The sequence below is a fragment of the Gymnoscopelus microlampas genome (assembly GCF_963454915.1).
Source record: "Gymnoscopelus microlampas genome assembly, chromosome: 18".
NCBI lineage: Eukaryota > Metazoa > Chordata > Actinopteri > Myctophiformes > Myctophidae > Gymnoscopelus > Gymnoscopelus microlampas.
In genome coordinates, this window is record NC_139955.1 from 46,169,949 (window position 1) to 46,192,144 (window position 22,196).

Here is a 22,196-nt window from a genome sequence, read left to right on the forward strand (position 1 = left end):
TAGTGTTATATATGTTTGCTGTAATCAGGGTGTCATTGGAAAGGGGAGCTCGCTCTCAATTGGCCTTCCCTGAATACAAAATAATAAACTAGAAAAAGTGCTCCTCGGAGCACAGGTCTCCACCAGGTCAGGTACGTTATTGTGGCCTCCTGGTGGCGCTATAATAGACCAATGTGAAAGTTGTGCCATTTATTCCTAGGTCTTTCACGGCAAGCGGACACTGCATTCATGATTTGGGGTATTTTGTTCCAAAAATGTGTTTTGGTAAATTAGACCTGCTGGTGGCGCTATAACAGGCCATTGTGAAAAGGGTGGCATTTCTTCCTCTGCCTAGTGGGAATGTGCGTGTGAAATTTCACGGAAATTGCAAGCTGCGTGCATAATTTGAGGCCCTTTGTTCAAAACGGACCAATCCTGCAAACTTTGGAAGCCAACCTTAGCCAATCAGGATGGAATATGGGAAATCGGACAAATCCGTGTTGATCACATGACTGTAGAGATGCTGTGTACCAATTTGCATGATGTTTGGATAAAATCTGGTAATCTGTAATGTCAAGAAATGGATTTTGCACAAATCGTCCTCCTGGTGGCGCTATAACAGGCCCATGTGAAAAATTTGGGGGAGAGGTTCTGAATTGGCATCCAGGGAGTGTGTGTGCACAGTTTCGCGACCGGGCCAAGAGATTAGCTGCTAACGGACAGATGGACACACACACACACACACACACACACACACACACACGGACGGACGGACAGGGGGTAAAACATACTCTCTCGCCATGCCTTTCAGCCTGGCGGAGACAACTAGTCCATACCCGGGGATGTTGTTAACACGTGCTTAGAGCTAACAGAGTACATCCCATAGCCTGGGGAACCGTAACCGTAACAGACCCCGTGGCCGCGCATGCGCAGTAACGGTGAAAACTGCAAAAACTGCAACCATAGTGTTACACATAGTTTCCAAAAAAGGCAAATAAACAGCTTGAATTTGGGAAAAGTGGAAAAACAGTAACAGGCTTCTGTTTGAAAGAATAGAATGCATAATATCAAGAAGACAGACACGCTTGTCAGGTTCAGGCTCTGTATTAACTAAATGAATGAATGAATGAATACAACAAGCCCCACACATCCAAGCTAATATGCTCTCAGTGATACAAGCTGATAACTAATCACATCTATATGCTAAACCCACTTACAGCTTCCTCACGGTCTGCATAATGCTAATGGTCAATGCCCCCGTGTACCAGTTGAGAACCAATGTGTGACACAGAGTGTGACTGACTTTCCTTCATTACTTGTAGGATTATAATGGACTACGAGGATGCCGTGTCCTTCCTGGGCCACTGGGGGGCGTTTGAGAAGACGGTGTTCGTCCTGCTCAGCCTGTGTGTCATCAGTAACGGCTACCTGGGGATAGCCATGGTGTTCCTGGCGGACATCCCTCCTCACCGCTGTCGCCTCCCTGCCCTGGACTCCCCCTCCTCCAATGCCTCCTCTTCCTCCTCCTCTCCCTCCTTCAGCCTGGACCTCAACCACTCCATCCCCCTGGAGGAGGTGAAAGGGGAGCTCATCCTCAGCCGCTGCTCCAGGTAAAAAGTCATACGCAGGGACGTGCACAGATAGACTCTAGGTGGTGATAGAGCACCTGCCCTTTGCCCTCTTGACCAGAAGTGCCCTTTTGAAAAGTTTACAGCAGGGGTGTTCAACAGGGGGTCCGGGACCCCTAGGGGGTCCTCAGAGTTACTACAGGGGGTCCGCCAAATCTTTATGTGATATGATTTTTCTTTTTACCATAATCACTCGAAACCTAGCATCCCTTTTTTCTGAGGAGAACTTTAGCCAAAAATAGCCGATCTACAAGCCCAGAACGCCTCGCGCTGCGAGGCGTTGTGGGCTTGTAGATCGGCTATTTTTGGCAAAGAGGTATAGGTGTAGAGGGAAAAAAGAGCAGACCAAGTAAACAAAAAAAAGTATAATTTACTTGAGCACCTGCCCCTCAAAATGTCTGTGCACGCCACTGGTCATACGTTTCAATTCATGGTAGGTTAAGGTTTCTGAGGTGTCCACAACCCTTCTTCTGAGACACTGTGGCCCCTTTTACCACCAACATAACTGGTTCTAGAACTGGTTCCGTTCTAGATTCTTGGAACCTTGATGCTTTCATGGAACCGGCCGCAAACCGCCTTGCGTTTCCACCAGTTTTAAGCGCCGGTTTTAGGCGACGTAGCTGAATGGTTAGAGAAGCCCCCACCTGTGGAGCAGGAGTCCCCAATTGCCCCAGTTTCGATGCCAGGCCAGGCCAACAATGTGTCGAATATGAAAGTGTTCATTTCACGGGGGAAATTCAATTGACCATGGCAGATACAGTTTCCCTTTTCTTTTCTGTTTCAACCCATTAAGTCAAGGACCCCCAAAATTATATGTATTTGGCCGCGGACCCCCATCAAAATATTTTGTTCCAGGGACCCCCCAGAAGCAAAGATTTGAGTTAAAAATGTTTGCTTTAAAAATATATATATTCAAAGATTTGCACACATTTTCAAGAATTTTCAAAAATAGCAGATATACAAGCTCATAGCGCGGCACTCGGTGCCACGCTATGAGCTTGTATATCTGCTATTTTAGAATAGCCCCAAGTGTAAAATAATGCGTTTTAGCTCAAATCTAAAAATGAGACAGTTCCAGGTCTCAATGGGTTAACACAACAACTGCCAGGTATTAATTGATTAATTCATCCGCCACCGCCAGCGTTTTTACCTTTATGTTGATGACCCACGGAGACCCATGATGTGGACACATTATGTAAACAAAAGCTGTCTGGGGGTAGGGGGGAGGGTCTCTTCTATCTACCGGATAAAACAAATTGTAACCGCGATCTTCCGTTCTTTCGTTATCGGCAGTTGAATATGGCTTGTTTTCACCAAAAACGCAGTCTGGGAAAAGAAACCGTAGTTACATACATAATTATCGCTTTATAAATCTGATAACATTGCAGTGGACCGTGTGAACCGGTTCAACCCCGGTGGAAAAGGGGCCAGAGTGAATAGACGAAAATGGTGCAGTAATTAGTGAGGACCAACAGGCTCTATGCACAGCAGCCATAATAGGCTCTATGCACAGCAGCCATATAGAGGATATGCGTGTGACATCATCATCAAACCCGGAAGTTATGCAGGAATGCCTACTAAGTGTCAAAAAAATACTTTCTGGCCTTGACAGCCCATGCATCCAAACAGAAAAGTCATATCTGATTGCATTAAACAACATTAAACAATGTTAAACTCATTTTGCATGTTTCTTTGCCACTCGATTTGCCACTCGATGTGCCATTCACTTTAAGCATGCGCATATCCTCTATTGGGAATTATTTGGGCCCCTGCCTTACTTCCTTTACAGGTGTTACCAATAATACTAATTAAAGCTCTGTTCCATTTAGTGTGGCATAGTGGTTGTCTTATTTTCAAGGACCCCCATAACTCTGAGAGTGTACAAATGGAACCAAACGGGTCCATTTGGTTCCATTTGTACACTCTCAGAGTTACACACCCACCATAAGGGGCCATTTGGGAACCAAAATGGAGTGTTTCTAGTGAGCCAACATGCACGTTATCAGCACCCTGACCAGAATGGAACAGAACCTTCATTAGTATCATTGGTAGCACCTGTGAAGGAAGTAAGAAGAGGTCCAATTTCTTTCCAATATGGCTGCTGTGCATAGAGCCTATTGGAATTTGGAAAGAAATTGGGCCTCTTCCTTACTTCCTTCACAGGTGTTACCAATGATTCTAATGAAGGCTCTGTTTTCATTTAGTGTAGCACGGTGGTTTTCTAACGTGTTTAATACATATAATAATATATATTTAATGATAAATAATTTATGTTTGTTTGTTTTTTTATTACTTTGTATGTTTGGTTGTTAAATGAGGTGAGATTAACGTTATAAATTAACGGTTTTCTAAATCTCACCTGCACATCCCAACCCAATATTATGCTGTTTTTAGATGTGGAAATAAAAAATGTTAGTTAAAAAAAGAGTTACACACCCGTAAGGGGGCATTTGGAACCCCCTCAAGGAACCACGAGGAACCATTACTTTTGAGGAAGTGACTGAGTTCGTTCCCGTTCACCAAAAAGACCCAATCACTTCCAACGAATGGATTCAAATGATTGTTTTTGTGTAAATGAAGGTCCTACTTCATCACAATGCGTTGCATCGTCACACTTTGTGTTTTTTAAATAATAAAAAAGTAACAGTTCTGGACATAAGGGCTCCCCTTTCCAAGGTTTCTTGTCCGTTCCAGGTACAAACAAGCAGGTGGTTTCTATAGCAACCATTGTGTTTACGTTCCAGGTACAAACAAATAGCAGATGGTTTCTACAGCAACCAGACAGAGGGCTGTGTTGATGGCTGGGTGTTTGGATCCGAGAGATACTCCTCCACCATCGTCACTGAGGTCAGAGGTCAAGCAGTGGTGGACACTAAGTTACTGAGTACTGTATAAAGCAGTGGTTCAAATCAAGGACCCCCAAATCTTTATTTGGCCGCGGACCACCATCTGAAAATGATTTGTGCCAGGGACCAAAACTATCAAAATGATTCAACGTTTATTTATTCTTATTTGCATTTATTTATTTTTCAAACATTTTCAAAAATAGCTGATTACAAGCTTTTAGATCTGCTGTTTTTGAATAGCTAACATAGATCTGCTGTTTTTGAATAGCTAACATAGATCTGCTGTTTTTGAATAGCTAACATAGATCTGCTGTTTTTGAATAGCCAACATATAAATGGATAAAGTGGTTAAAATAATTGTGACGCTATGTTAACTACTTTTGATGAGGACCCCCCCCCCACAAGGACCCCTGGGACCCCACTTTGAGAGCCACTGACTTTAAGGAGTAGTTCACCCAAAAAATGACTTATTTTCAATCACTTATACAACCCATGAAGCCTTGAATTCATGGAGATTGTTTTGTTTTTGGCGCATTCCAACTTGAGTATTTGTATTTTTGGATACTTTTTTGGATGACTTTCACTCCACTACATTTCTAGGATGTGGAAAAGTATATTATGAATTAATCTCTGAAGCCCTATTTCTACAAGCTTGTAGATCTGCTAGTTTCACTACTATTGATATTAAAAATCACACCCTGTGTGAAGGTAGCGGCGCCTTTGATACATTTTGTCATCGATATGTGTTTATAATGTGTTTATAGCCACGTGTCACATGAAGCTTGACCAATCACTTTGTTGACGTGTCTGACCAATCAGAACGTTGACGGTGAACACGGACAAAGTCAGGTATAGAGCAGGATCGGTATAGAGCGGCTAGCGCCGCTAAAAATGTTTTGAGAAAATCTTAGATTTTGGGGGGTCTGAAATGTCTACATTTCAATATAGTATTTCACTGATTAGCTTTGATGTAACGTGTGTGTGTGTGTGTGTGTGTGTGTGTGTGTGTGTGTGTGTGTGTGTTTGTGTAGTGGTCTCTGGTGTGTGACGACGGCTGGAAGGCACCATTCACGATGACCGTCTTCTTCCTGGGAATTCTGGGTGGATCGTGTGTTTCTGGATACATCTCTGACCGGTAACCTGTCTGTCTGTCTGTCTGTCTGTCTGTCTGTCTGTCTGTCTGTCTGTCTATTGTAGTTACAGGGACATACAGTAGGTCTATGTGTGATTTGTCTCTTTTTGTGTGTACTGTAGGTATGGTAGGTAGGCGTGTCATCTTCTGTGTGTCCATATATAGGTATTTTAGGCGTGTCATCTTCTGTGTGTCCATATATAGGTATGGTAGGCGTGTCATCTTCTGTGTGTCCATATATAGGTATGGTAGGCGTGTCATCTTCTGTGTGTCCATATATAGGTATGGTAGGCGTGTCATCTTCTGTGTGTCCATATATAGGTATGGTAGGCGTGTCATCTTCTTTGTGTCCATATATAGGTATTGTAGGCGTGTCATCTTCTGTGTGTCCATATATAGGTATGGTAGGCGTGTCATCTTCTGTGTGTCCATATATAGGTATGGTAGGCGTGTCATCTTCTGTGTGTCCATATATAGGTATGGTAGGCGTGTCATCTTCTGTGTGTCCATATATAGGTATGGTAGGCGTGTCATCTTCTTTGTGTCCATATATAGGTATGGTAGGCGTGTCATCTTCTGTGTGTCCATATATAGGTATGGTAGGCGTGTCATCTTCTTTGTGTCCATATATAGGTATGGTAGGCGTGTCATCTTCTTTGTGTCCATATATAGGTATGGTAGGCGTGTCATCTTCTTTGTGTCCATATATAGGTATGGTAGGCGTGTCATCTTCTTTGTGTCCATATATAGGTATGGTAGGCGTGTCATCTTCTTTGTGTCCATGTATAGGTATGGTAGGAGTGTCATCTTCTGTGTGTCCATATACAGGTATGGTAGGCGTGTCGTCTTCTTGGTCTCCATGGCGATCCAGACAGTGTTCAGCGTGCTCCAGACGTTCTCCAGCAGCTGGGAGATGTTCTGTGTGCTGTACTTCATCGTCGCCATGGGAGGCATTGCCAAGTACTGCTGTGGCTTCATACTGGGTAATATACTGCAAGTGTTCATTTTGATTTAGCTTAGTCATAGTCATATTTTTGTCATCTGAAAAGGTTTACTTTTAGTATAATTTTTGTCGACTAAATATCATGAGATTTTAGTTGACTAAAGCTACAGTTGATGTTGTCGAACAAAAATGTATTTTGGCGGGCCTTGATGCCATCGTAATGCCTGATTTTACACTTGGTTGCATGTATACATCTACAAGTATATGTATATCTACAAGCTCACAATGTGTCGCTTGGTACTTAAAGTACATTTTTATACCAATGCCTTTGTACTCTTACTCAAGTACATTTTTAATTCCAGACTTTTACTTGTAACAGAATATTTCTACATTGCAGTATTGGTACTTTTACTTAAAGGTAGGGTAAGTGATATTATTATTATTTTTTGGTTAAAAAGGTTAAAGCACTATATTCTGATAGTAATTGCTACAGCGTTTGTTCGGTCACAGGGGTCTCTCCAGCTCTTTAGTAAACACAATATAAATACTTTTTTTTTTTACAACATTTAAGCCAATCAGGAGAGAACACTGAAAATGCATTTTCTGATTAATAAAGAGCTGGAGAGACATGGGAGACTCCTTTTACTGAACAAACACGCTATAGCAATGAGTCCTATCAGAATATAGAGCTTTTTAACACATTATAACCAAAGTAAATCACTTTCCCTACCTTAAGTAAAAAAATGTAGTACTTTTTCGACCACTGAATAAAAGTGCCTTGTCTTGCCTAGGTTTTGAGCTGCTGTCAAGCAAAGCGAGGATCTTATTCGGGGCGATTGGACTGCCTTACTGCTACGCTCTGGGCTACACCATCCTGCCTCTGTTTGCCTTTTACATCAGGAGCTGGAGATGGCTGCTACTGGCTCTGTCCCTGCCTGGCCTGCTCTACATACCTCTGTGGTGGTAAGCATGACAGTCAATTGATTTATTTTTTAAACATTTGAATCTGTGTCAAAAGATATTTGAAAACCTCAAAAAAGGGTATTTATTCATTTTAAACTATTTAACTTATATATAGATATATATCGATCGATATATCGATCGATATAGATAGATAGATAGATAGATGGACTCAACACAGTATGGAGGGTTAGGTCTCAGGCACAGGTCACCCTTGAGTCCAGGGATGATAAGACATGTATTTGTGTTCATTACAACAGTTTTTCTCAGTTTGACTGTTTACTCTTTACCCAAACTAATACGCCTTTGGCTGCGGACTCACTTTGTGTTGTTAAAATGGTTAAAAAATATTAAACATTGTTCACATTTTTTAGATTTCTTTCATCGTCAAAAAATTTCTCGCGAGTTGTGAGCTGGTAGATCGGCCATGTTCAAATAGCTGATATGTATAGGGTTAAAATGGGAAACTGATTTTGATGCTATAATAAAAAAAAATCTAAATAGCTGGGGACCCCCTGGAACCCCCTCAAGGACCAGTAAGGTACAACAGCAGTGGCAACACAATTTGTTTTTGGCATAGCGACCAAATTGGGAGAAAAAAAGGGTGAAAATATTGGTTCTTGTAAATTTAAGAAAAGGAAAATAGAAAAAGAAAGTGAAACTGTGTTTGGCAAAGTCTGCTTGTGATATAAACCCTAGCCACTCTGAAGCATGTTCAAACAGTGTCCTGTCCAATGGCTAGGTACATCCCAGAGTCTCCTCGCTGGCTATTGGCTCAGGGCCGCATCAAGGAGGCGGAGCTTATTCTCAGGGCTGCAGCCAAGAAGAATGGAGTCATGGCACCTGAGGTCATCTTCAAAGTGGAAGAAGTCAGTCTAATCCAGGTACACACACACACATACACGCGCGTCCGCCCGTCTGCCCGTACGTACGTGTATACGTACATACAGTACGTACATCCAACCCCACTTACGGTCTAACCAATCAACTTCAGACTTGCCATGTGTATCGTCAAGGACCCGAGGTAGTGATCAGGGTTGCCAGATCTGCTTATTATAATTTCCCCGCAAGATTTTATTTGAAAATAGCCGATCTATAAGCTCTGCTATTTTCAAATAGCTGATGTATATGTTAAAGTGCTCATGTGGCCCATAATCGCTTCTTTTGGGCTGGTTTTCCTAGACCTTGTTGCTTGTTTCTCTCACAGAATCTGGCAACACTGGTAGTGATGTTCCAAGTGGGAAGTCGGTCGGATCGGCAGTCTAGTCTGGAGTCTTGACTCCATACCTCTTGCTGACACAGAACTCCATATATGGGCATAAAAGGGACACAGACCGATCTATATGCTTGTCATAATGCAGTGACCTGTGACTGTGATCTGGCTTTAGTGTCCGAGTGTCCACGCTGTAGAAGTCTGATTTAGGAGAGGCAGAGCGGCGTCGCGTTCTCAACTGACGCACCACCTTGTTGCAACTTTTTGAAACGCGTGGAAAAACTAAACGGTCACTAAGTGTTTGGGACCATGTATGTCTGAGTCTGAGTGACTGGAAGGCAGCAGGGTTGATGAAATCTATATTATTATCATCCAAGTTCAGTATGAAGAGGTTAGCCAGGCTGATAACGTGGATTCATTCACTCGAGTGAGTGAATCCACGTTATCAGTCTGGCTAATGCCAGGCTAGTTAGACAGTCCCTGAGACATCTTGGCCGGGTTTCCCAAAGTGATTACAGGTCGTAGTAGCTGCGTAGCAGCAAACCCATTTCCCGAAAGCATTCTGAGCTACGCAGTACCTTCATTAGTAGCAGCTGGTTGTGTGTTACGTGCTACCTATCTGGCTTCAGGAAACACCACTTAAGCTGGTTCTCAGGAGCACAATGTTATGTCTTCTCAACTGGCTTCGGGAAACACTACTTAAGGCCTCCTGGAAGAAGTAACTTAGAAGCAAACCCGTTACCCGAAAGCCTTCTTAGCCTATGTAGTACTGTCCTAAGCAGCAAAGAATAGTGCAGACTTGTCCCTTTTATGCCCATATATGGGGAGTCCATTTTATGCCCATATATGGAGATCTCTGTATCTGTCAGTCATTGTCCCTTTTATGCCCATATATGGAGATCCCGCTCACTGATTTGTTTGCTGATGCCATGACGACACATTGAGGTTAGACAACACATTCCATATTTGGGCGTAGCTGCATTGGGAACTCCTTATATGCTTATGGCTGAGTGGTCCGCCCACCGGCCGGTCCTCCCTTAATTATAAATCTGGCTTCAGTGTCTGTAGTTTGTAAAGATCAGATATAGGAGGAGAGGTAGAGGGCTGTTGTGTTCTCAACTGACACGCTTTGTTGCAACCTTTTGAAACGCGTGGAAAAACAGAACGGTGACTAAGTGTTTCCGACTGGGTTCATCCAGCATGGCCTTGAAACTGACCGTCAACACCAGCAAGCTGCCCTTGGGGGCGCTGCTGGCAGCGGAGCACGTTAAAGGGAGCGTGAAGCTCTTGGTGGAGGAGGGCAAAGACACCGGGCTCCGGGTCTCAGATGCTGTGCAGTTCAGAGATGTTAACTCCATCGCACGCTACCTGGCTCGCCTGGCCCCCGCCCTGGGCCTTTGCGGATCCAACAAACCGGAACAGATCGAGGTGGACCACTGGCTGGAGTTCAGCGCCCGGCGTATCTGCGACCAGGCGGGGCTGACGGGAGTCTTGAGGGAACTGGACGAGACCCTGTCCACCAGAACGTTCCTTGTGGGACATAATATGGTCACTCTGGCTGACCTCTGTGTCTGGGCTGCACTCAAAGGTCACGTCGAGTGGCCCCCTGCCCAGGATGGATCCTTTCTCCATGTCCACCGATGGTTCTACTTCCTGGGCTCTCAGGTGCCGTTCACCGCTGTGAGCAACAAGTGGACCGAGGGCAACGCCCCCCCATGCAAGTCCAACTCAGAGGAGAGGGGGAAAAGACAAGATGTGGGCAAATTCATGGAGCTGCCAGGAGCTGAGATGGGCAAAGTAGTGGTCCGCTTCCCCCCAGAGGCCAGCGGGTACCTGCACATCGGCCATGCTAAGGCCGCCCTGCTCAACCAGCACTACCAGGTGACATTTAAAGGCAAGCTCATCATGCGCTTCGATGACACCAATCCTGAGAAGGAGAAGGAGGACTTTGAGAAGGTGATCCTGGAGGACGTGGCCATGCTGAACATCCATCCGGACCAGTTCACCTACACCAGTGACCACTTCCCCAGCGTCCAGTGTGTAGCTGAGCAGCTACTGAGAGAGGGCAGCGGCTACGTGGATGACACGCCACCCGAGCAGATGAAGCAGGAGAGAGAGCAGCGCGTCGAGTCCAGCTGCCGCAACAACTCAGTGGAGCAGAACTTTAAGAGGTGGGAGGAGATGAAGGCCGGTACAGAGTACGGTCAGACTTGCTGTATGAGAGCCAAGATCGACATGGCATCCAACAACGGCTGCATGAGAGACCCCACCCTCTACCGCTGCAAGACTACTCCCCACCCCCGCACAGGCAGCACCTACAAGGTGTACCCGACGTACGACTTTGCCTGTCCCATCGTGGACAGCGTAGAGGGGGTGACCCACGGCTTGAGGACCACCGAGTACCATGACCGCGATGAGCAGTACTACTGGCTGATTGATGCATTGCGACTCAGGAAGCCCTACATCTGGGGGTATTCCAGACTCAACCTCAATAACACTGTGCTGTCCAAGAGGAAGCTCTCCTGGTTTGTGGAACAGGGCTATGTCGACGGTTGGGACGACCCTCGTTTACCCACAGTCAGAGGAGTGCTGAGGAGAGGAATGACTGTGGAGGGCCTGAAACGGTTTATCGCTGCTCAGGGAGGATCCAGGTCAGTGGTGAACATGGAGTGGGACAAGATTTGGGCCTTCAACAAGAAGGTGATAGACCCGGTGGCTCCCAGATACATGGCGTTGTCCAGCTCATATGTGGTCCCAGTCTACATCGCTGAAGCCCCCGAGGAAATGAAGGAGACTCACAAACACCCCAAGAATGCAGAGGTGGGGATGAAGGGGGTGTGGTACGGACCTCGGGTGCTAGTGGGGGGGGCGGATGCAGAGACCCTCACCGAGGGCAAGGTGGTGACCTTCATCGACTGGGGGAACCTCATCATCACCAAAATCAACAAGGACTCCAGTGGTGTGGTGCTGTCCATGGAGGCTCGTCTGAACCTGGACAACAAGGATTTCAAGAAGACCACTATTGTAACCTGGCTGGCGGACACAGACAAAGCCCCACTGCTCCCTACTGTATGTGTCCGCCACCAACACCTCATCTCCAAGCCTGTCCTAGGGAAAAAGGACGACTTCAAAGAGTATGTCAACAAAGAAAGCAAGTCCGAGGAGAGGATGCTGGGAGATCCCTGTCTGAAGGACCTGAAGAAAGGTGATATCATCCAGCTCTGGAGGCGTGGCTTCTACATATGTGACCAGCCCTACGAGCCAATCAGCCCCAACAGCTGTAAGGAGAGTCCGTGTGTGCTGTTTTATATCCCAGATGGACACAGTAAAGAAATGCCCACGGCCGGCTCCAAGCACAAGAGCAAGACCCAAGCAGCGAACACTACCGCTGCCCCTGTCAAGTCTGCCATCACCACCACCAGGTCCTCAGCAGGCTTGTATGAGCAGGTAGCTGAACAGGGAGCGGTCGTGCGGAAGTTGAAGTCAGAGACAGGCCCAAAGGAGCAGGTTGATGCAGCAGTGAAGCAGCTGCTAGCCCTGAAGGCACAGTACAAGCTGGCCACTAGCCAGGAATATAAGCCTGGAGCTGTGTCTCCTTCCCCAGCCACAACCCCAGCTACAGCCTCTGCTGCTGCAGGCTCTCGTATCTACGAACAGGTAGCCCAGCAAGGAGAGGCGGTCCGACAACTGAAGGATCAGGTGGATGCAGCAGTGAAGCAGTTGTTGGCTCTGAAAGCTCAGTACAAGCAGGAGACCGGAAAGGACTACAAACCTGGACTACAAGCCCCAGCAGCAGCACCACTGCCCCAGGGTCCTGTCCAGTCAAGCCCTGTTCCTACCGATTCAAGCTCTGCTCAGGAGCTGTATTCTCAGGTGGCTCAACAGGGGGAGATGGTGAGGAAACTCAAATCTGACAAGGCCCCCAAGGATCGGGTGGATACGGCTGTGAAGTCACTGCTGTCCTTGAAGAGCCAGTACAAGATCCTGACTGGGGAGGACTGCAAGCCTGTTGTGGCTGCTGCAGGTGCCATTGAGAACAAGAACCGCAAGGAGAGAGACAATAAGTCGGAGAAGCAGGGAAAAGGAGCAGGAGGGAAGAAGGGGAAGGGAGAGAAAGGCGGCCAAGACGAGGACTCTTCAGTAGGCGCTGGAGGAGGAGCAGAAGGAGAAGTCCAGGGGCCCAAAAAGCAGTCACGGTTGGGACTGGAAGCCACCAAAACGGGGAACCTGGCAGAGTGGTATTCCCAGGTGCTAACCAAGGCGGAGATGATAGAGTATTATGACGTCAGTGGCTGTTACATCCTTCGTCCGTGGTCCTTTGCCATCTGGGAGGCCATCAAAGACTTCTTGGACGGGGAGATTAAGAAGCTGGGAGTGAAGAACTGCTACTTCCCCATGTTCGTGTCCCAGGCTGCCCTGGAGAAGGAAAAGTCCCACATCAAAGAAAAGATCAAAGAAAAGTCCCACATCGAAATAAAGTCCCACATCGAAATAAAGTCCCACATCAAAGACTTTGCCCCAGAGGTGGCGTGGGTGACACGCTCAGGGACGACAGAGCTGGCAGAACCCATTGCTGTCAGACCCACCAGCGAGATGGTGATGTACCCATCTTTTGCCAAACAGGTCCGGTCTCACAGAGACCTGCCCATCAAACTGAACCAGTGGTGTAACGTTGTGAGGTGGGAGTTTAAACATGCCCAGCCATTCCTGAGGACCAGAGAGTTCTTGTGGCAGGAGGGACACACAGCCTTCGCCACCAAGAAGCAGGCAGAAGACGAGGTGAAGCAGATCCTGAACCTGTATGCCGAGGTGTACGAGAAGCTACTGGCCATCCCTGTGGTGAAAGGCAAGAAGACGGAGAAGGAGAAGTTTTCCGGAGCGGATTACACCACCACAGTGGAAGCCTTCATCTCTGCCAGTGGCAGAGCCATCCAGGGAGCCACGTCTCACCATCTGGGTCAGAATTTCTCCAAGATGTTTGACATTGTCTTTGAGGATCCCAAGGATCCCGAGAAGAGGCAGTTTGCTTACCAGAACTCGTGGGGCCTCACGACCAGGACCATCGGCGTTCTGACCATGGTCCATGGAGACGACACGGGCCTCGTGCTGCCGCCCCGTGTTGCCTGCCTACAGGTGATCATCATCCCCTGTGGTATCACAGCCGGCATGCCGGAGGCGGAGAGAAACGATATTCTGGCCATGTGTTCTGAGTACCTCTGCAGGCTGCAGAAGGCTAAGGTCTGGGGAGCAAACATCAGAGTGGAGGTCGACCTCAGAGACAACTACACCCCCGGATGGAAGTTCAACCACTGGGAGGTCAAGGGAGTTCCAATCCGTCTGGAGGTCGGCCCTGAAGACTTGAAGCAGCATCAGTGTGTGGCAGTGAGGAGGGACATGAGGGACACTAAAGAGCGCCTCAAAGGGCGCCTCACTGTGAAAGAGGCTGACGTGGAGAAGAGACTCCCACTCATACTGGAGGAGATCCAGGAAAGCCTGTACAGGAAGGCTGAAGATGACCTGAACAAACACATGGTGGTCGCCGACTCCATGGAGGTGTTCCAGGAAGAACTGGACCAGGGTAAGATTGTCCAGATTCCGTTCTGCGGAGGCATAGAGTGCGAGGAGTGGATCAGGAAAACCACGGCCAAGGAGGAGCAGGACCTGCCCGGGGCCCTCTCCATGGGAGCCAAGGGTTTGTGTATCCCCTTCACGGATACACACAACTTCAGGGCCCTGAAACCTGGACAGATGTGTGTGAGTTGCAAGGAAGCTGCTCAGTCCTACACCCTGTTTGGACGCAGCTACTAAACACACAGGGCCCTATTTTGAGCGTCTTAAGTACCAGGTCTTATGACTTAACTTAAGACTTGGGGGTGTGGCGAATGCTGTTTGGCCACTCAAAATAGTGAAATAGCATTGGCCACACCCCCAGGTCTTAAGTTAAGTCATAAGACCTGGTACTTAACCCATTGAGACCTGTTGCTACCTATACGTTGTTATACCTTTCAATCCGGATGCCACCTCTGTGTCTCATTAGTTGTTGCTATAATATCGTAACATCATTTTTTATTTTTTATTTTTAGTAAGAATTTGAACGTTTTCAGAAAACTATGGTTAGGTTTTAGAAGGCGTTTTTAGAATCAGCCTCAGGTCTAAATGGGTTAAGCCGCGCACCCACGGACAGAGATGTTGTTCACATTGATTGTTCCCAGCAGTGCTCGTTGCCAAAGGGCAAGCATAAAGTATCATACGTCACTAGGGGTGACGTATGATACTTTAGGCTTCAGGCATGCAAACAGCCCCGAGGTGAAAAAGGATGTTGTCACCCTTTTTTCTTTTGGGTCAGGTGCCACACTATTTCCCTATTTGGATTCAAAATGGCTATTGTAGCTGAAAAGCTACAAGTTTGCATGTCTGAATAATGCAAAAACTGAATTATTTGTTTGCATTTGCTTTTTTTCTCCCCCATATATTTCCATAATAAAAAAAGTGCGTATCGTATCGAAATCGTATCGAAGTTGTGAGCCAAATATCGTATCGCTTCGTGAAATTAGTGTATCGGCACACCCCTATACGTCACAAATGTGTTTGGGGAGGAATCAATTGGCATAACGACTAGATTGTGGAGAAAAAGGGGTTAAAAGCCCCAAAAAATAATAAACATACTGGAGATTTCTCGTGACATGAGAACAGCTCTGGGACCTAAAATGGGTCGTGACAAAAAAAACTATCTTGATAGTGGATCGCAATAAAATTGAGATTGATAACGATGATAAACTATATCGAGTACACAGTACTCGATATGGATAGATCAAAACAGTACATGTTGAACTGTCATTGTACACAACCATGTCCTACTGCGATGCACTGTGTTTACATTGAGCTACCAGCGGTGAGGAGAGTGGATGTGAAAGTGATTGAAAACAGAAGAGTGGAACAGAGGGGCACACAGCGAAAGTTAGAAGTCTCCTGGCTTCACGATTCAATTCGATTATGATTCTCAATTTGATCAGATTCTGCTATGTGTCCTGATGAGTCTCAATTTTCTACATTCTTCTACTGCTCATTGTTTTATCTGTGCGTATAATCATTCTCCTTTAAACATAAATGTCTTAACATTAAATTAGATTTTGTAAACCAAAATAAACAAGTGGTATAGGCCTAGCAAGCCTGTATTTGTACGAGGTATTGCTTTTATGTTTCTTTTACAATGTTGTATTTTATGAGGTCTTTATGATATTTTGAATGGTTTTAAATGTGTTATACAAATGAAGGTGACTTGACTGTGTGTGTGTGTGTGTGTGTGTGTGTGTGTGTGTGTGTGTGCGTGTGCGTGTGCGTGTGCGTGTGCGTGCGTGTGCGTGCGTGCGTGCGTGTGTGTTTTTTACTGTGGTGTGTTTTCTGTCGCTGAGTGGCACTCTTTAAATGTGTTCAACTTTAACACATGTAATAGATAAGAACCTGTTCATTTCATTGGCCTGCTCCTGGGACCTTGTTGAACTGTAACCAGTGAAACACACACACACACACACACACACACACACACACACACACACACACACACACACACACACACACACACACACCTCTAGGGTTATGTCATCATCTCGCTGACCCCATAGAGTTAAACATAATAGAGAGGGCACCGGAAATCCCTGCCCATCCACTTGTATGGAGTTGCTCACTCAGCGCACACTCCCTTTTCACCCCTTCTTCTGGGTTGGGAAATGTGAGGGGCGGGGCCTATTTGGGGCCTATGTGACCCATTGGTCGAAAACCGCTTTTGCTCGTTCATGTATCTGGCCCCGGCCGTAATAAGCTGCGGTACCTATGAACGGCCAGCATGTCCAATGCGCTCCGCTGCTCCCTCTGGGTTCTGGGGGCTTGGCTGACCCACATTCCCTGTCCCTGGGTCCATATCCCATAGCCTGGAGGGAGGGACAGCTGTCCTGTGATTATTAACCACTTCAACCAGTGGTCTTCAAATGGTGAACTCCTGTCCAACCACAACTATCTCTGGACTCTGGGCCAATTACAGCAAATGATACTTTTCATCATCATTCATTACTTGTATTATCTGCAGATAATGGTTAAAGGAGGAGTTCACCCAAAAAATGACTTATTTTCTATCAATTACACACCCCATGAAGCCTTGATTTCATGGATTTATTTTTGTTTTTGTGGCATTCCTAAGACAATAATTTGATGACCGTGTGTATTTCCGGTAGGAGACACAAATAATCTACTTTGTGTCTCCTACCGGATACATTAGCCGGTAGGAGACGGGAATCAAATTATTAGCTTAGGAATGCCACAAAAACACAAATAAATCCATGGATTCAAGGCTTCATAGTTCATAGGGTGTGCAATTGATAGAAAATAAGTCATTTTTTGGGTGAACTCCTCCTTTAAAAAAATATTTTTACAGTTAAGCTTAAAATTAGGAATTGATTTATACTTGGTTGCGGTTTGGTGTTGTGCACCAAAAAATAGACAATCGACAAGATCGACAAGCTCACAATGTGTCCCACTACCATGCAGTGTGAGCTTGTTGTAGATTGGACATGTTTGTCTTCAGGTCTAGGGATATTAAAAAGAAGCATTCATAAAAGTAGGGTGCTACAATGTTGAGGACGGCTATATTAATACAAACGTGTGTGTGTGTGTGTGTGTGTGTGTGTGTGTGTGTGTGTGTGTGTGTGTGTGTGTGTGTGTGTGTGTGTGTGTGTGTGTGTGTGTGTGCGTGTGCGCGTGCGCGTGCGTGTAGGAGGCAGAGCCTGGTCCTGCAGACAGCCAGCATCGTTACTCCTGGCTAGACTTGGTCAGAACCACCAACATCAGAAACATGATGAGCATCAACATCATCATGTGGTACACACTACACACACATCATCATGTGGTACACACTACACTACACTACACTACACACACATTATCATGTGGTACACACTACACACACATCATCATGTGGTACACACTACACTACACTACACTACACACACATTATCATGTGGTACACACTACACACACATCATCATGTGGTACACACTACACTACACTACACGCACATCATCATGTGGTACACACCACAAGTAAAAGTATCAATACCACAATGTAGAAATACTAAACAGTATTTACCTGACTAAAACGTACGTACAACATTATTGCCATTAAGTACTCATTAGTTTACAAAATGTAAAGAAAAAATAGGCCAGCTTGTAGATCTGCTATTTTCAAATAGCTGAAGTATAGGGCTGTAGTGGTTAATGTATGTTTTGCAATCAAAAATCTACAAAGTAACTAGAAACTAAAGTTTTCAAATAATTGTAGTGGAGTAAAAGTACAATATTTGCCTGTGAGATGTAGTGGAGTAGAAGTAAAAGTATAACAAATTGGTTTACTTTACTCCAGTAAAGTAAAAGTACCTCAAAATTGTACAGTACTAAGTAAATGTATTTAGTTACTTTACACCATTGGTGATTTCCATGACATACTATGGGATGTCTGTATCTTCCTTGTAGGATAGTGATCTCCATGACATACTATGGGATGTCTCTAAACACGCCCAACATGGATGGAGACCCCTACATCAACTGTCTGGTCTCCGGGGCCACAGAGTTCGTCAGTTACGGCGTCATGTGGTTTGTGATCCTCTACGCCCCGCGCCGGTCCCTGCTGCCCTTCAGTCTGCTGCTCAGTGGACTGCTGCTGCTGCTGCTCAAGCTCATCCCTGATGGTACGCACACACCAGTGGTGTAAAAAGTAATCAAATGTTGTACTTAATGACGTCTTTTGACGGCTGTTTTTTTGTAAGCCCACACCGCCAATGACGTCATTTGAGAACCAGGCGATAACGCTATCCAAAGATTTACTGCTCCATTCACTGCCTGGGTATAATATTAGCAAAATATAAACTTGCTATTTTCAACTGTTAAGTTGAAGTAAAAGCATCAATACTGCAATGTAGAAATACTCTGTTACATTTAAAGAAGTCCAGAATTGAAAATGTGCATGAATCCGCATCATCAGCGCCCATACCCTAGGTGGGGTTGGCGAAAGGGCCTTTCTGTGTGGAGTTTGCATGTTCTCCCCGTGTCTCCTAGGGTAGTTAATACCCTCACAAAAACATGTAGTAATCCTGGTCGCTATACCGCCTCCCCCATGACAGCCTGGGCGCCTGATGGAGGGGAAGGGAACTGGTTGGAATAACGTGTTCCTTCCACGCGCTACGTCCAACCAGGGAAACTCCCCCCTGTCAGGTGACAAGAAGGTCAGTTGGCTCTCATGCACTGAAGGAAGCATGAGCTCGGCCCTGGCCTCCCCAGGCTGTGGAGGACTGGTGTAGGGCTGGTGTAGCGCCCAGGATCACTTAGGAAATTGGCACCGGGTGAAAAAAATGGGTTACAAAAATCGCGGGATAATTTTTTTTTTTTAAAAAGGAGTCTCCCCGTCTCTCCAGCTCTTTAATAAACAGAAAATACATTTTCCGGTAGGTGTCAAACTATCAGGAGAAAGTACCCATTTCTAAGCTTCATTTTTATAGTGTTCCAATTCCAATTTTGCCTGCTCATTTCTTAGTGTCATCACTTCCAATTTCACTTGTTTAATCTGTATTCTGATTGAGTTCTCTATCCTGATTGGATAAAATTTGAATCAGAATATAGAGCTATTTAACACTTATTTTAACCAAAGCAAATCACTTACCCTACCTTTAAGTTGAAGTAATCAATACTGCAATGTAGAAATACTCTGTTACATTTAAAGAAGTCCAGAATTGAACATTTGCGTGAATCACTGACTTCTTTCAAAACTGTCCTGAAAAAGCATCTGTCAGAAAACTACAAGTTAAGATGGATTCCCTTGACACAGCCGCCGTTATTCCTTTTCCCTTATCTCCTCTGTAAATATAGCTATTTGTATTTGTTGATGACATGTATTAATACATAACTGGAACAGCCCTGAGTAGGCTCAAGCGAACTTGAGCCACGAGAGGCACCACCGAGCGAGCCAAAGCGAGCAAGTTGCCGTGCCGAACGTTGCGAAGAGACGGCGCGCCTCCGCGGCGGTCCAAAACTATGCTTTATTGGCCAAAGAAATAGTCTGCGGTTGTCGGGAAAAGAGTGCCTATAGCGCAGTGGTTTTCAACCAGTGGTCCGGGGACCACCAGTGGTCCTTGAGGGAGTTCCAGGGGGTCCCCAGCTAAATGATGGATAGGGACCAAACTGACCCTTATGGGTCTGTAACTCTGAGAGTGTACAAATGGAACCAAATGGACCCGTTAGGGTACACACTCAGAGTTAAATTAACATTGATTTTATAATATAAATTGGGGTCCCAGAGATAGAAATGCCATTAAATGGGGGTCTGTAGCCTAATGCATGTTAAACTGGGGGTCCTTGAAATTAAAATGGTTGAGAATCACTGCTAGAGCCGTGAAAATCGCCTCTTATTGGGGGTCCCTGGCATATATTTTCAAATGGGGGTCCCTGGGCTAATGTTGTGTGTCAATTTGGGGGTCCTTGACGCGAAAAAGGTTGAAAACCACTGCTATAGCGGGATTCCATCACAGGAATTGGGATCAGCAGTCCAATGCTTAGCGAGGCACGCCACCAGACCAGTTACAAGAGTAGGGTTTTGGGCTTCATTAGAATGTGACAACGAGCCCTCTGAGGGGGGAATCCTTGTTTTCTCGTTTTCGCATTCAGCCAATCGCAAGGCGGGCAGGGCGGGCCTTGGTACGAATTTTGCTGTAGATCAATATCACGCGTTGAAGACCCCTTCGTCTAGATGTGTTTTTCTCCTCCAGATGTGTCTGTGGTCACCGTGGTGCTGGTGATGTTGGGGAAGATGTTGGTGACAGGAGCGTTCTGCTTCCTGTACCTCTACTCCCTGGAGCTGTTCCCCACTGTGGTCAGAAACATGGCTCTGGGAGCTCTGTCCATGGCCTCCCGAATCGGCAGCACCGTGGCACCATACATCGCTTACATCGGTGAGCTCTGGGGGGGTGTGTGTGGGGGGGGGGGGACCGTAGCGTTCCAGATAAATATCAAACTTGTTTGAAAATTGACGGGACAGCCCTGAACGTCTGTGAGCAAATCGGGAGGTTTAACTTAAAGGGATAGTTCACCCATCGATTACTCACCCCATGGAGAGCTGAATTAATTTTGTCACATTCATTTTGTCACATTCCTAAGCCAATAATTTGATGACCGACGGACCGGTCGGAGATACAAAGGAGACTCTTCGTGTCTCCTACCGGAACCGCTGCCGGTCATCAAATTATTGGCTCAGGAATGTGACAAAAACAAAACAAAAAACATGAATTCAGCTCTCCATGGGGTGAGTAATCGATGGAAAAAAAGTCATTTTGGGGGTGAACTATCTCTTTAAGGTCTTTGAACCGCTCACACTAGAGACTAGAGGATCATCAGGCCCGACACTCGCTCCGGATCCTAGACTGTGTTGAGGATGCACCATCACCTTTATTAGCTTTAGCTTTATTAGCTTACCTTTAAAGAATCCAGATGATTATCTTGTAGTGTGGGCCCACCTTTAGTCTGTGTAATGATTATCTTGTAGTGTGGGCCCACCTTTAGTGTGTGTAATGATTATCTTGTAGTGTGGGCCCACCTTTAGTGTGTGTAATGATTATCTTGTAGGGTGGGCCCACCTTTAGTGTGTGTAATGATTATCTTGTAGGGTGGGCCCACCTTTAGTCTGTGTAATGATTATCTTGTAGGGTGGGCCCACTGTGACAAATACTACAGATGATGGACATCATTAATTCCTTTCCTCTGGTTCTATAGGGACGTATAACAAGTTCCTCCCCTACATCCTGATGGGCGGAGCCTCTGTCCTGGCCGGCCTCCTCAGCCTGTTGCTGCCCGAAACCAAAGACCAGGAGCTGCCAGACCTCATCTCCCACACCAAGCCACTGGTTGGGTAGGTTCTTCACTCACACACACACACACGCATGCGCGCGCGAGTTGACCCGCGGGGCGGGTTGGGGCAAAAAAACCTGACCCGCGCATCACTAGTACTTACGGTATTTTTTGCTAAGAAACGCGATCAATCAGTTGTTGATTCGTGATTCTTTTGTGTCTGTCAGGCTGTTCAAACTGTTTCAGAGACACAGTGGCCCGGCTGAGCTCCAGAAGGACCAGTCTACCTTAACGGCACAGAACAACTCCTGTGGAGCTTCCCAGACCCAGACCCATATCCTCTCTCCAGGAGAACGTCCTTCCCAGACCCAGACCCATATCCTCTCTCCAGGATAAAGCTAGGGAAACAACTACAGCCCAAAGTGTTGGTTTGGTTTATTTAGACACTTGTTTATATTTTGGATTCATGTTGATATGCATTTTCTATACATTTAACCACTTTTAAACCCTCAATACCTAGTAAACTTGACATTTAGCTCTGTAGTGCTTTTTTGCATTTACACCAAACTTCACCAAAAATAGCAGATCTACAAGCTGACAAGGTGTTGCAGAGC

The 22,196-nt window shown here is 45.9% G+C and overlaps 3 protein-coding genes across 3 annotated transcripts; all 3 read left to right on the forward strand.

The window, feature by feature from the left end:
• Nucleotides 1-1,308: 1,308 nt before the first annotated feature.
• LOC311034103 (solute carrier family 22 member 4-like) lies at nt 1,309-8,767 on the forward strand (the record flags this gene model as incomplete). Its single annotated transcript, XM_084041846.1, has 7 exons — nt 1,309-1,589; nt 4,352-4,454; nt 5,708-5,712; nt 6,375-6,568; nt 7,320-7,491; nt 8,231-8,372; nt 8,696-8,767. 7 exons carry the CDS (start codon nt 1,309-1,311, stop codon nt 8,765-8,767), a joined length of 969 nt encoding a protein of 322 aa, XP_083897972.1.
• Nucleotides 8,768-9,901: 1,134 nt separating this feature from the next.
• LOC311034104 (bifunctional glutamate/proline--tRNA ligase-like) lies at nt 9,902-14,509 on the forward strand (the record flags this gene model as incomplete). Its single annotated transcript, XM_084041847.1, has 1 exon — nt 9,902-14,509. The coding sequence occupies one exon, from the start codon at nt 9,902-9,904 to the stop codon at nt 14,507-14,509; it is 4,608 nt and encodes a 1,535-aa protein (XP_083897973.1).
• A 3,037-nt stretch (nt 14,510-17,546) lies between these two features.
• Nucleotides 17,547-21,978, forward strand: LOC311034106 (organic cation/carnitine transporter 2-like; the record flags this gene model as incomplete). The annotated part of the gene is made up of 5 exons (XM_084041850.1): nt 17,547-17,572; nt 18,223-18,437; nt 20,508-20,690; nt 21,508-21,643; nt 21,810-21,978. 5 exons carry the CDS (start codon nt 17,547-17,549, stop codon nt 21,976-21,978), a joined length of 729 nt encoding a protein of 242 aa, XP_083897976.1.
• Nucleotides 21,979-22,196: the final 218 nt, after the last annotated feature.